Here is a 17,146-nt window from a genome sequence, read left to right as displayed (position 1 = left end):
AAACTAAAAGTAATGTACTGTATAAGATAATCGGTCTTCATTTGGTAAACATTCGGTCAACTCTCTGCCTCTACCAGGGCCGTCATTTCAAAACAAGGGGTTGGAGAGAACAGAGGTGATCTTTACAAAAAGTGGGGGGGGGGGGTATTCACACACTGTCATAACAAACACACACACACACATCCAAAGGCTTAGTAGAAGAATGTGAAAGCAGAATCTTTTTTTTTAAAGTGCACACAAAAACAGGTCATATAGATATGTCTTCAAGATTTGTACAAACTGGGGCTTCGAAATTCTTCTCTTACGTATTTAAATCTCTAGAACCTCTCCACAAAGACGTTGTGTGTATGTTTGTGTGTGTGTGTGTGCCTGTATGGGGGGGGGGGTACAAATGTATGGACATTGTTTCAGCAATAACCTGCAGGGGTTAACATACAAGTATTTCAACATTAATCCAAGTCTCTGTTTCAACACCTGTGTGGGTGTACATGAAAAGCGTTTGTTAAACCATTTTTACAAATCTCAGTCTTAGAAATAGATACTTTGATGTTAGCGTGAATAGTGTAACTGGTAAACTGATGTTACACACACATGTAAGAAATAGTCAGTATTAAAAACTATAAACAAACATTAAAGCTTAAAAAAACAACCTTTTCTTGGTGTGTATATAAAATGTAGGGCATAACTAACATTAACGTATTAATATCAACATTAATAATAATTTTAATATGGGCTTTCAGATTCTTGAGAATTTAAAATAATGCTTTCATTATTTTGTCCATTATTTTGTCCAATACCATTAAATAAATAAGATTGAATATTGTTTTAAAAGTTAACTTATAAAAATAACATAAAGAAAGATTCGTAGGTTTGGTTCCGGCAATGCTTTTTGTAACTTCTTTCCACAATACCAATGGTGTGATGTATCGAAGCTTACGTCAGCGCTAATTTCAAATAAAATCAGTATTCTATTAACTCTCTGAAAACCAAAGATTAATGACCGCGGATGTAAATTTTTTTTTAAAGTTTCGGCCCTTTATTATCGCTACACCAAACACATACTGTTCTTCGTTTACTAATAATATTACAATTATAATAAAACCTTTAATTTTAATTTCTTATAATAAAACCTATGTGACTCTACATTTTAATTTTTATTTAAGTAATAAGAACGACTATCTAAAACAGATGTTAGAACTATGGTTGTATCGCCTGGTCATCATGAGTGTCATGTAGACCTAGTTATTAGACAACAAACACATTTTCTGATTTTAAAGTTTATTGAAGAGTTTGTGTTTAAAAACCCCTGGGATCCATTCAACCTTTCAAGGAACTCAATCAAGGATTCAACTCTGACCATCACATTGGCTATAAGAATTCTCTACCTAATCTTCAATACAACATTAATAAAGGTTGCCACTTGGTCTACTTGTGTTATTATTTCACTGCAACTACTAGTATCAATGCAACAAATACAATCATTATAACTAAGTAGACAGCTATACCCAACAACAAGGCGCAGAGAGACAATTGTCTAGCCATTATACCAACGCAGGAATTGCGACCGCCGTCTCTAGGAAACTGAAAAAAAACAAAACTAATATAATAATAATAAATAATATAATAAATAATATGTATGTATGTAGGCCAATGTATGTATATATGTATGTATAATATATATATTTGTGTGTGTGTGTGTGATTAGGTTACATCAGCTTTAAAGACAATCCCCAACTAAAAAACTGTTCGGAATAATTTCTTCTGTATCTATGGTAACAGTTACATGCATGAATACAAATATTATTTAGCGATCTTCAGATTGATCTATGCAGCCACAACATGCTTTGCAACTGGACAAAAACCAGAATTGACCACTACATAGGCAAGATATTGCAATCTTCCACTAGCCGGGTCAAGCTGTCTCCCGGTGTTTGGGTCTCATACTGACTTAGTCTTTTTCTTCCAGTGCTGACTTTAAAACTCCCCCCTCTCCTTGATGCGATGAAAATGACCTAACCATCCAACACAACGTCGTGAAAAAAGGCATCCTCCCCTCCCAAACGGTTTGGTCACAATGCTCGTCATTGACTGACTTCTTAGTGCAGACAGCAACACGTGACTTGGAGAGACAAGAGAACATAGGAATCGACGTGGTCAATGTTACACAACTAAATAGGAATCAAGGTGGTCAATGTTACACAACTAAATAGGAATCGACGTGGTCAATGCTGCACAACTAAATAGGAATCGAGGTGGTCAATGCTGCACAACTAAAAAGGAATCGACGTGGTCAATGTTACACAACTAAATAGGAATCGAGATGGTCAATGTTACACAACTAAATAGGAATCGACGTGGTCAATGTTACACAATTAAATAGGAATCAAGGTGGTCAATGTTACACAACTAAATAGGAATCGAGGTGGTCAATGTTACACAATTAAATAGGAATCGACGTGGTCAATGTTACACAACTAAATAGGAATCGACGTGGTCAATGCTGCACAACTAAATTGGAATCGACGTGGTCAATGTTACACAACTAAATAGGAATCAACGTGGGCAATGTTACACAACTAAATAGGAATCGACGTGGTCAATGTTACACAACTAAATAGGAATCAACGTGGGCAATGTTACACAACTAAATAGGAATCGACGTGGTCAATGCTGCACAACTAAAAAGGAATCGACGTGGTCAATGTTACACAACTAAATAGGAATCGACGTGGTCAATGTTACACAATTAAATAGGAATCGACGTGGTCAATGCTGCACAACTAAAAAGGAATCGACGTGGTTAATGTTACACAACTAAATAGGAATCGACGTGGTCAATGCTGCACAACTAAATAGGAATCAACGTGGGCAATGTTACACAACTAAATAGGAATCGACGTGGTCAATGCTGCACAACTAAAAAGGAATCGACGTGGTCAATGTTACACAACTAAATAGGAATCGACGTGGTCAATGTTACACAATTAAATAGGAATCGACGTGGTCAATGCTGCACAACTAAAAAGGAATCGACGTGGTTAATGTTACACAACTAAATAGGAATCGACGTGGTCAATGCTGCACAACTAAAAAGGAATCGACGTGGTCAATGTTACACAACTAAATAGGAATCGACGTGGTCAATGTTACACAACTAAATAGGAATCGACGTGGTCAATGCTGCACAACTAAAAAGGAATCGACGTGGTCAATGTTACACAACTAAATAGGAATCGACGTGGTCAATGTTACACAATTAAATAGGAATCGACGTGGTCAATGCTGCATAACTAAAAAGGAATCGACGTGGTTAATGTTACACAACTAAATAGGAATCGACGTGGTCAATGCTGCACAACTAAAAAGGAATCGACGTGGTCAATGTTACACAACTAAATAGAGATCGTGTTTTTTACTAAGACTAACCTGGCAATATATATAGATATGCAGTGCAAGTGCTTTTAAAAAAATAGGTGCCGGTACTCAGTAGTTGATTGCCTAGCTCTAACTTTGAACTACTAAAAAATAAAAATATACGTTAAAATACAAGAAAAAAATTTTTGTTTTCAAAAAGGTGCCGGTATGCGTACCATTAGTAGCCCATATATATATATATGTGTGTGTGTGTGTGTAAAACATAATAGGTGCCGGTACTCAGTGATGGAGTGACTAACTTTTAAATACTAATAAATTAATAAAAAAAAACCGTTAAAATACAAGAAAAGTCATACTTTTTCCCCACATTGAAAAAGGTGCCGATACACCGTACCGGTGCGTATCGTCAAAAGTAAAGCTACTATCCCATTCTATACAACGATTTGAAATAGAAAACTCAAGGGATACTACTCAGCTAAATAAGCTGCATTCTATCTTTGCTGGGTTCCCTCCCATAATGAATTATTGAAAAGTTTTTATTATTATTTTTTTTTAGTGTCACCAACTTTTATCAGAATTAAAGATTATTACCTCCAAACTCAAAACCTCCCGCAGGACGGCAAGGGATTACGAATGGCGTGATTCGAACCCGAGACATTGAGACAATTGTCCAGTCGTATACCACACGACCATGCAGGTGGGATCAACAAAATGTGTCAATAATGTGTTTACGGCGTATGTGTGAAAACAGGACACTAATACCTACCAATGCTGCTAGGATTTTGGCGGCTAAACCACAAGGCCAGCAACAGCAGCAGACCATCTGAAAAAGTAGGTCGTCCGGATTGCAATCATTAGGCCTACCAGTTTTGTTTCTCTGAAAAATGATATAGATCTAGACCTATTTACTAAAACTGAAGGCTGTTGAAAGTTTAAAACTTAGAACAAGATAAACATTAAAAATTACTTTTGAAAAAAAAAAAAGACAATACCTCCTTTATAAAACCTTCAGAGCGATTATTTTTCTCTAAATAACTAATAAATTTTAGATGTAAAAAAAAATGAAACATTTTTTACCCTGCCCCACCCCCCTTTTTTCCAGAAGAAATCTCGGTTAAAGCGAATGTATAGATCAACTACACTTTATAATATTCCATGATAGTATAATGTATAGACCTTTATATCTGGATGTAGAAAACCCCATGTCTAGTGTTTCCGAGCATTAATTTATTACTCCTGAAATAGAGCGGAAATACCCGAAGAAATATGGTCCGTTTAATATGAATATCTTCTAGTTCTCTAGCGAAATTAAATTTTTTTTTTTTTACTTTGGAAAATTATAACGGTCAAACTAGAGTTTTCCCAGTGTGACCAAAGAGTTAGTAATTTTTTTTCCCTAAAGATATACATCAACTGTCAAATTGGTGTCTATGTTCCACCCAGGTTTCAGGAAGGGATGAGTTGAATAGAGGTATTGTAACAAGAAAAAACAACTAATTTTTTTTATAACTGTGTTTTCCTTAAATGGTTAATTAATCAAGACTAATTAATAAATTAGTTGGTTAATATTTTAATTGATTCATGTTTTGTTAGGGACAATGAATAATTGTGCAAAGTTTCAACTTCAACAGAGACTGGGAGGTGGGAGACATAACGTGTAGGCCTACCAGACAGAAAAACGGAATGAATTGATAGAAGCTTTGTAATAATATGCAAGACCTCTGACACGCATTCTAACGAACCATACCAATACGTTCTAGAGTACTCTAAGACTAGTCTATACTATGAAATACGATGTGCTGGATTTATAAAAAAAAAAAAACAATAAAAACACGGACTTATCACCCACTAGCATGCTATAGTTGAAGCCTTTCTAGCCTCTAAAGCTATCACAATTAACGCTCTTTTAGTATGATATTTTGGGTTAGAGTTAGGGTTATGCTCGCATAGGACCATCGTCTTTGGGTTAGGTTTAGGCCCGCATAGGACCATCGTCTTTGCATTAGGGTTAGGCCCGCATAGGACCATCGTCTTTGGATTAGGGTTAGGCCCGCATAGGACCATCGTCTTTGGATTAGGGTTAGGCCCGCACAGGACCATCGTCTTTGGGTTAGGGTTAGGCCCGCATAGGACCATCGTCTTTGGGTTTTTTCTGCAATGCGAAGTCGCTACTCTAAATTAAAATCATCCCTAAACCGTGTTATTATTATGTAGTAAACCTGGGCTTCATAAAGTCTGGATTATATTTAAACGATCTAGCGGCAACTGAACAAGTCAGGTGATACATTGGTCTCAACATCTCACTCACTCTATGTAGCCCTACCGAATATATTGACTCATTACGTCCGCTATGGAACATGTTATTGAGAGACTCTTGGCGTGGTCTGTAAGAATTATGCTGCAACTCATCGCTGTCATCAAACTGTTTAGCTCCAAACAGAAACGGGAAGCAGGAAGATAATTTTCTGGACACATAAGATCGTCTGAAAAATAACGCATAGAAAACTATATTACATTATGTTTTTAATAGTGATTTTTTTTATATGACTACACTCAGACAAAACTAAGCAAGCTCACACACAAAAAAAAGCAGAGAAGACTGGCTTGAAAATCAAAGTGAAGAGAAACTGAGGTGATGAGAATGACAAACACCCAAGAAACTGAGGTGATGAGAATGACAAACAGCCAAGAAACTGGGGTGATGAGAATGACAAACACCCAAGAAACTGAGGTGATGAGAATGACAAACACCCAAGAAACTGGGGTGATGAGAATGACAAACAGCCAAGAAACTGGGGTGATGAGAATGACAAACAGCCAAGAAACTGAGGTGATGAGAATGACAAACACCCAAGAAACTGGGGTGATGAGAATGACAAACAGCCAAGAAACTGGGGTGATGAGAATGACAAACAGCCAAGAAACTGGGGTGATGAGAATGACAAACACCCAAGAAACTGGGGTGATGAGAATGACAAACACCCAAGAAACTGAGGTGATGAGAATGACAAACACCCAAGAAACTGAGGTGATGAGAATGACAAACACCCAAGAAACTGAGGTGATGAGAATGACAAACACCCAAGAAACTGAGGTGATGAGAATGACAAACACCCAAGAAACTGAGGTGATGAGAATGACAAACAGCCAAGAAACTGAGGTGATGAGAATGACAAACACCCAAGAAACTGAGGTGATGAGAATGACAAACAGCCAAGAAACTGGGGTGATGAGAATGACAAACACCCAAGAAACTGAGGTGATGAGAATGACAAACACCCAAGAAACTGAGGTGATGAGAATGACAAACACCCAAGAAACTGGGGTGATGAGAATGACAAACACCCAAGAAACTGAGGTGATGAGAATGACACACAGCCAAGAAACTGAGGTGATGAGAATGACAAACAGCCAAGAAACTGGGGTGATGAGAATGACAAACACCCAAGAAACTGAGGTGATGAGAATGACAAACACCCAAGAAACTCCACTACAACTCCAAACCTTTGAGAAACCGAAAACGTTTGTCTACCATGTGTTATTAAAGACCTTGTACAGAAACGGTATTTAAAACCAGATGAAAAAAAATATTAATATCAAAAAGTAATATTTATAATTATGCAAATGAACAGAAACAATTGACCAACGATACTTACCTATACTGACCACGCTCTGAATTCTGGGTAACTTGTTGAGGATACGCCATGCGCTGTCCACTCATGATCTCAACAGTGGCTGGAGGCTGGTGATGTGCCCAGTAATAGCTGGGCACTGGCATTGGTGGGGCTGATAACGATGGTGGCGGCATGGTCAATGAAGAGGGATGCGGCGCGGTAGGTGGTAGATAAGAAAATGTGTTATATGGAGGGTTGTTCAGAGTGGTGCTAGTAAAGGTTACAGGGGCCACCTGCTGAGGAGAGAAAGACTTTTCTGGACTAATGCTCATTCGATACTTCTTTACAGCAGCATTTTTTTCCTTCGTAGATGCAAATTTATATTTACTCATATCCAGAAAAGGGCTTCCATTTTCAAACCTGTTAACAATAATGGTGCTCTTTGGAAGCACAGCTTCCGGTGGAGGTTTGGGCACACCGGAAGGTCTGTACACATCTTTGTAAGCTTGGTTGACATCCTTTGTAAACAACGGGACGGCCACATGTAACGTGTCTTCTGAAGAGCTTGATCTATATGTCTGCAGATTGGACTCACTGTTGTGCCACAAAGGCTTCCTGAAGATAAGCTCTTTGGTCTCTAGACATGGGCTAACAAGAACGTTTGTCGCGGGTTGCTTCTGGCACGCTTCGGAATCGTGTCGTGATTCCGGTGATGACTCTGACCTCGCTTCTGAGAGGGAGAGCGGAGGGCGTAGGCCTACTGGTGTGTTCAATAAAGATTTCTTTTGCTCATCGGCAGTCCTAAATTCTCTCTTTTGGTGTAAGTTTAAAGTTTGTCCGCTGAGGTCTTCGGGTTTAAACATTGCCTGTTGGTAGGGGACTGCGTTTCTGGTGTGCGATGGTGTAGCTGATGGCCTAGGGGATGTGGCTCGAATAACATCATGAATTTCTATTTGTAGTGAACCTGAACCCAATCTTTGACGATCATCAGAATTAGAAATGGAGATCACAGTCTGTGCAGAGAGCTCTTTGGCCTCTTTGGAGGGTGATGGACGTTCTGCGTCGTCATATCGGCCTTCAAGCTGGTGGTCGTGGCTAAAGCTTTTGTTCAGTTTAGATTTGAGTTTGCTTCGATACATTTGCATTTGTTGATTGCCCAGTTGACCAACGGCTGCCAAGGATCGCCCGATTCCATCCATGAATTTAGTCGTCGGCCTTTCTGTTTGGTCCTCCGAAGATGTTTTGTATACCGGAGCTCCATTGTTCTGACCATTATTTTCAGACATTCTGTTAAGATAAACTTCCTAACAAAACAAGATTTCTTGACGAATCCTAAACTAGTGAATACAAATAGGCTTCAATAGGCTTCACTATGCTTACTTGTCGTTGCATTGCCACATGTATGAAAGGTTAACATGTTTCTTTTAGTCTGAAGACTGTTATACAATTTAAACTTGAGAAATAATATAGATAATGTTGGCGTAATTTAATTTTATTATATCAAGTAGATCTAGAATCTAGATCTATCATCTAATTTTTTTTTTATTTAGTCAAAATTGTTTGGTTTTTCCACACTAAAGGAAGCTACTTACCAATATAATATTTATTAAAATCGTAGCTAAATTGTATTATTTTATTTTAGTAACCATAAGTCTAGTTAAACTTGAGTGTGTCTGTGTGTGTGTATGCAATATGATCACAAAAAAAAACAACTATTGCGTATGCTATGAATCTACAAATCCAAGTATCCAATAGTTCAGATGAAGCATACCGGATATCCTGTTTTTAGAAATACTTTATCACATTCTTTTTTAAATGTAAGCTTGGAAGACTAGAATGTACACAAACTCCATCATGTAGTTTCACTGACATAAAAATGGTAGCTTTTTGTAATTTCCCGATTGGAGTTTTCTATTTATCTCGATCTGCTAATGTGAAACTAAAGATAAACTTTGTATGAACTGAACTCTAAATAGAAAGATCAACGCCAAAAGATGCAAAGCACAATTTTAACTTGATTGCCGCTCGTTAATTTTGATTTAAATTGACGTTTTTATTATTCTTAAACACAAACACACAAAAAAACAACTCACTGATAAAAATCAGAAAATATGAAATTAATTTAGCTGTAGCAGATGTTAAAGGTAGCTATAATACATAAAATACTAAACCATAATTTACTAATAGAAAAACATGAAACCTAATGAAATACTCAGAAAGACACAAAGCTAATTATCGCATACGCTAGAACAAATTCGTACAAGTGCTTCTTCTTCCCTAGTGCCATTAGAGAAAGGAATGGGCTGCTTGAGTCAGCCAGGAAACCCAACCAACGACTTGGCATTGATTTACATGCATGACGAGATTGACACATAAAATGCGTAGGACGTAATTGTCTTCTTTTTTTTAATTAACGTCTGTAATATAGGCCTATAAGATAAGCCTACCTAGGACAAAATTCCACATATATAAAGCTGAGCTATGGAAAAACAAAACAGTTAAAGCTCCTCCTTTGTGGTCGAATTTAAACATAGAGTTGTTGATGTTCATTTGGAAAAGCTTCCATTCAGAGAGCACGGGTAAATTGGCCTATTGATGCATTGTCTGTACTATCTTAGAGTTTCTTGGCTAGCCTTTTTTTTTCCTTTGCTGTCGGCTTTCCTCTTAAACTGAGATACCAACACTGACTGCATCTCGTCTCGAGAAGCGATAATGGGCCAGTTCTTTCAATTCGAGGATACGATTGGCGGGGCATGTTGTCCGATATTCGACTTCCTAAATTACTTTTAGATCGAGCTGTGCAAGGGATGGCGCCCTCAAGTAGGTTAACAAATTCACACTAAATATATAAAGATAGCTCAAAACCAGAACCGTAAAAGATTGAACAAAATGTAAAAGTTATAAGACGATACAAGCTTACTTTCATGATTCTCCATGCAAATGTCTGGACAAGAATACACCATTAATTATTGGGAGATGAAATAGCATCGGATACATTCATATAAAGTTAATTAATTAATTGGTTATATTCTGTATTTTAGGAAATCAGATCCAGCTCAGAAGATGTTCAAGGTCATCTAAACAATGTCAAGGATGCTGAATTGAACGTCACTGCTGCCAACTAGAGACAAAGAATTGAGCTCTAATGGTTCACACTCTCTCAATGCGTGGTAGTTGATTCTTCTTTACTATGAAGTAGTTTAGGCTATTCGGACACCTATAGGACAACATTTCAAAGTTGGACTTTGACAGCGCATTATTTGATAATGGTTTGACATAAAAAAGAAAATGACATATCTAAATATAATTTAGTTTAAGGAGAATAAGGATGACTACTTATATATTTGTTATTATATTTAAGGTCAATGAGGCCATGTATTTTCCTTTAATTCAAACAAATTTTGCCAAATTCTATATTGGTATTAACTAAATTTTAAGATCCCCAGGCATAGCCCCTCACATGAAATCAATAAGATGTCTTCTCATTATGCCTAAATATGAACACAAAAATAACAAGGTTGCAAAAGACAGTTTGTGTGGAAACACAAACTGAAAATCGGCCCCCGAAGTGGTCCACCCAGGAAGGTAAAAAGGCTGGTTTCAATATTATCAGAATGAAATTCTATCAAAGACAAATGACAGAAAATAATGGAGAAAAAAGGTTAAAGATCTTGTATGGTGCCCCAGCGGTCCAGCAGACCAAAGGATAGGTGAATGTGAAGTTCAAAGTGAACCTTGCCTAACTGATGTCTTATAATGAGTATCTAATTGATCTAATTGTTTTGTAAAGGGTCAATCTCTTATTCCTTAAGAATACAACATTTCCTTAAAAAAAAAAATATTTTTGTTCTTTGGTTACGTGTTCTTCTTCTTTTTTTTTTGTTAGGCTACCTCAGCTTTTTAGCTTTTGACTTCAGTTATCGAGCTGTTTACATCCTAGGAATCCTTGGGCCTTTGCCTCTTTTCTTTGCCTTTTTTTTTGGCATTGCCTCTTTTTTTTTTGAGGCTATTGGCCTCTTTATTGGGCTTTTTTTTTTTTTTTTTTTTTTAACAAAAGGATGCATATTTTATTAGAAAGCGTACAAATAAGGTAGTTACATTTTAAAGTACAATGATTGCAAAACATAGCAATGCATATAGTTACATTTAGGTTGTCATAATATTGTTACAACATTTAAAGGAGGCAACTCAACGAGGTATGGGAACAAAGATAATACAAAGTTTAATCAACATAGATCACCAAAAACAAGAACCGTTCCAATCTCAATCTTCTCGCACTTCCTCTTACTCTCTCCCCGTTCATTTAGTCCATCCTCGTGCGCTGGTGCGCAACCATAGAGTCACTACAGAACATGGTCATTACACTGCCCCCTTCTTATGTCTGTTCGTCCCGAACTGACTCTGTTCCTCTCTCCTCTCCACAATACCGATACAACCGATCGACGTGTACCACCTTGCATTTAGTTCGAGGACCCCTCTGGATACGGTATACCACGTCGTTGATTCTCTTCACAATCCGATACGGACCTTCCCAATCCTTTTGTAATTTAGGCGATCTTCCCTTCCTTCTCTTTGGGTTGTACAGCCAAACGAAATCATGCTCTACAAACCCCGTAGAATTGGCTCTTCTATCATATCTGGTCTTCATGAGGTCGCTACTGTCTTTTATCCTACTCCGTGCAAGTGCATGAACCCTCTCAGGTCTCCCCCTAAGTTCTGTTACGTATTTGCTAGCTGTCGTTTGTTTTTCTCCTGGCAACCCGAATAAGAGGTCTGCTGGCAGCCGAAGTTCCCGACCAAATAATAATTTGGCTGGCGTATAACCAGTGGTTGCATGAACGGCTCCTCTATAAGACATGAGGAATAGAGGAATGTAGTCATCCCAATCGTTTTGCTGTTCTACTGTCATCTTAGCCAAGTGTTGTATCAATGTGCGATTAAAGCGTTCCACCATCCCGTCTGACTGAGGGCGAAGTGGCGTTGTTCGAGTCTTTTCAATTTTTTAAGATTTTACAAATCTCCTGGAATAGCTTGGATTCAAAGTTGCGTCCTTGATCTGAATGTAGTTCCATAGGTACACCAAAGCGGCTAATCCAGTGTTCCACTAAAATATCGACTATTGTTGTGGTTTCTTGGTTTGGTATCGCGAAAGCCTCAGGCCATTTACTAAAATAGTCCATTATTACTAGAATATATCTGTTGCCTTTTAGTGTCTCAGGAAACGGGCCAGCTATATCCAGTGCGATTCTTTCGAAAGGAACACCTACGTTGTACTGTTGTAGGGGTCCCCTTGTCCGACGTTGCGGGCCTTTGGTTGCTGCACATCGATCACATCTTCTGCACCAATCCTCTACGTCTTCCTTGTACCGACACCAATAAAACCTTTGTCTCACTTTCTCCAACGTCTTGTTAATATCCAAGTGACCACCCGTGGAACCATTGTGCAACTCTTGGAGTACTTCTTGGATTCTAACTTTTGGGAGAACTATTTGTAATCGTGTTGATGTCCCATCAGAAGATTCCCACATTCGCTTAAGAACACCGTTTTCCACTACCATTGAGTCCCATTGTGCCCAGTACGCCTTCATGGCAGCCCCTTTTTCAGCAATGTGTTGCCAATCTGGCCGTTGTCCCTTCTCCTTCCAAACAAGAACGATTGCCAGATCCTCATCTTTCAGCTGATCCTCTCGGATATTCTCATCAGACCAAGGTCCTAAAACATTCAGGTCCAAACGTTGACAATCGATTATCTCTTCCTTTTCCTCAGCTTTCTTACAATGTTTGCATTCTGTTTTGCAAGGTCGTCGAGATAGCGCATCAGCATTCTGATGAATTAGTCCTTTTCGATGGTGAATTTCAAATTCATAGGTTTGCAGACGTTCGATCCACCTAGCGACCTGACCTTCAGGGCACTTAAAAGAAAGAAGCCATTGTATTGCTGCGTGATCTGTCCTTAAATAAATTTCTGCCTATAAAAGTACTTATGAAAATGTTTTATTGCATCGACGGCGGCCAGGAGTTCACGTCTTGTGACACAGTAGTTCCTTTCAGCCTTTGACAAACTTCGACTGAAGTAAGCGATGACTCGTTCCGTTCCATCAATCTTTTGGGAAAGGACGGCGCCTATTCCGGTATTGCTTGCATCCGTATCCAAAATGAACGTCATGCCTGGTATCGCATAGGCAATTATGGAGGATGAGACAAGTGTGTCTTTTAACATTTCAAAGGACTCTTGACACTCCTGTGTCCAGTTGAATGACCTCTTTTGTTCTGTCAATCGATGAAGGGGTGCACATATATTGGAGAAATTTGGCACAAACCGTCTATAGTACGTACAGAGTCCTAAAAAACTTCTTAGTTCTCGAATATTGGATGGTGTAGGCCAACATTTTACTGCCTCAGTCTTGTCAGGATCAGTGCTGATGCCGTCCCCTGATATGTGGCCAAGATATTTGACACTCTTCCTGAAAAACGAGCACTTCTTTGGATTGATTTTCATACCCGCATTCCTGATCCGTCCAAAAACTTCATGTAGATTTGCCAGATGCTCTTCAAACATCCTACCAGTGACTATAATGTCATCCAGGTATACAAGACACGTGTTCCAATGAAGTCCCTGTAAAACGCGCTCCATCAATCTTTCAAAAGTGGCGGGAGCATTACAGAGACCAAAATGCATCACAGTGAACTGCCAAAGACCGTTGCCAGCAGAGAAAGCCGTTTTCTCTTTATCCTCAGGATGCATTCCCACCTGCCAGTATCCGCTCTTTAGATCGAGAGTAGAAAAAATATGTGATCCAGCAAGCGTATCCAAGGTATCGTCTATTCTTGGGAGTGGATAGCTATCTTTATGCGTGACTTCATTAAGTGCTCTGTAGTCTACACAAAATCGCATGGATCCATCTTTTTTTTTACTAGGACGATCGGTGAACACCAAGGGCCATTAGAGGGCTCTATGACCCCTTGCTGTCTCATTTGTTCTATCAGGTCTGTAGCCTTCTGTTGTTTTGCGAGAGGAAGGCGGCGTGGTGGCTGCCGAATCGGTCTAGTTACTCCAGTATCGATCCTATGTTGTACCATGTCTGTTCTTCCGCATTCTGACTCATCAGATGGAAAGATGTCTGCAAATTTCATTATCAACTCTTTGGCTTTGCTATACTGCTCTTCAGATAGGTTCGCCTTGGTTTCTGTCAAAAGCCTGGTAATTTGAGGGTTGACCAATTCAGTGGGCGTAAAAGAAACGTTGTTAATGTTGCAATTCTTAATTAGGTCAATTGTGTGGCATTTAGCAATGTAACTATCCCTTCGTAGATGCTTCTCCCTCAAACCAAGGTTCATGATTCTGACAGGTACTCTCTGATGATCTTTACCGATCATGACCAGCGTTTTCCCTACAGCCACTCCGTCGTAATTGTCTTCCGTTCCTTCGATTAGCGCCGTTCCCGACTTTTCATGTCCGTTCTCCCCAAATAATTGATTCGGACTGTGCAGGCAGATTTGTATCCTCCGTCAATAGTATTTTCATCATTCGATTGTTTCCTTCTTCACTATCACCTAACAAAGGAATCTCCACATTTCCATACAACAAAGTTCCTCCGCTAATGTTAATGGAAAATCCAAATTTCTGTAGAAAATCTAGACCTAAAATGCAATCATCAGTTATGTTTGCTATCAAAAATTAATGCACGAATGACTGACACCCGAGCTCAAATTCTAAGTCCGCCAGTCCTTTTATGGGCATCAGTTCTCCACTGGCTGTTTTCAGGGAGAAAAGGCTCACATTTGTAGTATTATTGCTGTTTGCGACATTTGGCCTAATGACTGAACGTGAAGCACCAGTGTCTATGAGAAACCGATACTTCCGAATTCCAATCCTTCCTTCTACTATAAGACTCCTACTCTGTCCCAGCACAGCTATTGGAGTGACATTGACAGGGGCTCCCATTTCCTGGATCGCCGGTTTCTGCCCCTTGAAGGCGACGAATGTTAGTTTTCCTGATAGCCATTGGCTCCAGGCCATGCACCCGTTTCTAATCTGTGCTGAGTCGCTTCTTGCTGATTAGGTGTTCTTCTACACATCCTTTGTATATGCCCAGATTCACCACAGTTCCAGCAACGGACCCTGGTCGCACGACGAGCTCCCTGTGACCGGCTTGGCTTATACTCTTCAAGAACCTCCGTCATCCGTCTGAGTACTTGTGTTAAATCTTCTTCCTGAACTTCCAGTCTCCGACCATGATGACTGTTGATGGATGCGTTCTTAGCGGCTTCATAGGACAGAGCGAACACAAGAGCTTCGCTGGCCTTACGCTTGTCACTAACTCTAATAACCTTTTTTAGCTCTGGATCTCGAACGGCATCGATGAAGGCATCAGTGACGATTACTTCGAGGAACTCCTGTGCTGCTGTGGGGTATGCCAGATGGGCAAGTCGTTCAATGTCCGTCTTTAGCTCTTGTAGGGTTTCACTGACCCGCTGTTGTCTGGTCTTCAGCTGGACCCTATAAACTTCCTGTAAGTGCTCGTCCCTGTATCGAAGCTCCATAGCCTGGACGAGAGCAGCATAATCCTGCTGGTTTGGAATGGATTGGAGTACTTCGGAAGCCTTTCCTCTAAGGGCCAGTACTAGAGCGGTCGCTTTTTCCTCCTCGCTGCCCCATTTGTTGACCTTAGCAGCTGCCTCAAACTGTCTTCTGTAGACTGACCAGGAGACGGACCCATCAAACACAGGGGGTTTCATCTTTACAAGCCCTTCGGGTAACATTGATCCTGTATTACTCACCGGCGCCTTGCTGAACCCTTCTCTAACTTGAACTTTCAGTTCTTCTATGTCTTTTTCTACCACATCGACTCTCTGGTTCATCGTGACCTCCATCGTGGTTATTTTCTGGTTAACCAATACCAATTCAGTCCTGATACCTGAATCGAGTGTGTCTATTTTGTCCTGCATGGTTCTAATCCCTATATCAAGTGTATCCATCTTTTCCTGCATCTTACCTAGGAGTTCAGTTATATCTGGCCCTACTTCGAATTGATAACTGTCCGGGTCTTCTTCTTCCTCAATCAGGGCCTGCCGGAGACGAGCTGTAAGTGTCTCCTTGCTACCACCAAGCTTTAGACCTCGATACCGAAGCTCTTGTTTTAGTTCTTTAATCAAGAGTTGGTCTAGTTGTTTCATAACAGGGGAAGCCATTACTAACTTACCTCCCGTTCGTTGAGTCGCCTATAATCCCACTTCTGATACCAATGTTACAACATTTAAAGGAGGCAACTCAACGAGGTATGGGAACAAAGATAATACAAAGTTTAATCAACATAGATCACCAAAAACAAGAACCGTTCCAATCTCAATCTTCTCGCACTTCCTCTTACTCTCTCCCCGTTCATTTAGTCCATCCTCGTGCGCTGGTGCGCAACCATAGAGTCACTACAGAACATGGTCATTACAATATTTTCGCTTTTTTAATTGCTTTGTATATGGCTCTATTTTTTTTTTTTTCCAATAGCATATAATGAATATTTTTAAAATTTAAGGTTCTTAAAATATATGTGGTGAGAATGTCAAGAATAGGTAATTAATTAGAAACAATCAAAGAGTGAAAGTAGAAACTTAAATGATATTAAAACATTTTAAACATCGTAGTCACATTTATTTCCACTTTGTCTACATTGCTTATGGTTGTTTCCTTTGTGCTTTGCTACATTACCCCAGTTCTTTATATTAACTTCTATCAAAAGTGCATACACATCTATGTGTGTACACACTTATGCGAATATAGGCATTTAAACATTTATATTGTTTCTTTTGTTGTCTCCCTTTTTATGACAATTTTTGATTTCCTCCCTTGAGATTTGGAAATAATCTGACTTTTGTTCCTGAACTAATGCAATTTGATAAATAGTTTATGTAAATTAAAAATAGTAGTGGACCCAAGACTGTTCCTTGAGGTACACCTGAGTTTATTGTTATCGGTGTTGATTTAGAGCCATTTATTATTACAGTTTGTTCTCTCCCTATCAGAAAATCTTTAATCCACATATGCAGTGGACCCATTAATGCCAAAATATTTTAATTTTTTAAGCAAACTATGGTGGTGAACTTTGTCAAAAGCCTTAGAAAAATCTAGTAAGATAGCATCTATTTGTTCATTATTATCT

At 39.1% G+C, this 17,146-nt stretch overlaps 1 protein-coding gene across 3 annotated transcripts; it reads right to left on the bottom strand.

Moving 5' to 3' along the window:
* Positions 1-1,165: 1,165 nt before the first annotated feature.
* LOC106073231 (uncharacterized) lies at positions 1,166-8,844 on the bottom strand. 3 transcript variants are annotated; one of them, XM_013233730.2, is made up of 4 exons: positions 7,032-8,844; positions 5,684-5,858; positions 4,142-4,252; positions 1,166-1,581 (listed from the first exon to the last, which is right to left on the bottom strand). In XM_013233730.2, the coding sequence occupies exons 1-4, from the start codon at positions 8,273-8,275 to the stop codon at positions 1,438-1,440; spliced, it is 1,674 nt and encodes a 557-aa protein (XP_013089184.2). In that variant the 5' UTR covers positions 8,276-8,844; the 3' UTR covers positions 1,166-1,437. The 3 variants fall into 3 exon arrangements, with proteins under 3 accessions (XP_013089184.2, XP_013089183.2, XP_013089185.2); XM_013233729.2 differs by having other exon boundaries at positions 4,142-4,270; positions 5,699-5,858; XM_013233731.2 differs by having other exon boundaries at positions 1,188-1,581; positions 5,699-5,858; positions 7,032-8,841.
* Positions 8,845-17,146: the final 8,302 nt, after the last annotated feature.

The sequence above is a fragment of the Biomphalaria glabrata genome, chromosome 5, assembly GCF_947242115.1.
Source record: "Biomphalaria glabrata chromosome 5, xgBioGlab47.1, whole genome shotgun sequence".
In the NCBI taxonomy this organism is placed as follows: domain Eukaryota; kingdom Metazoa; phylum Mollusca; class Gastropoda; family Planorbidae; genus Biomphalaria; species Biomphalaria glabrata.
This window is presented reverse-complemented; position numbering and strand designations above follow the sequence as displayed.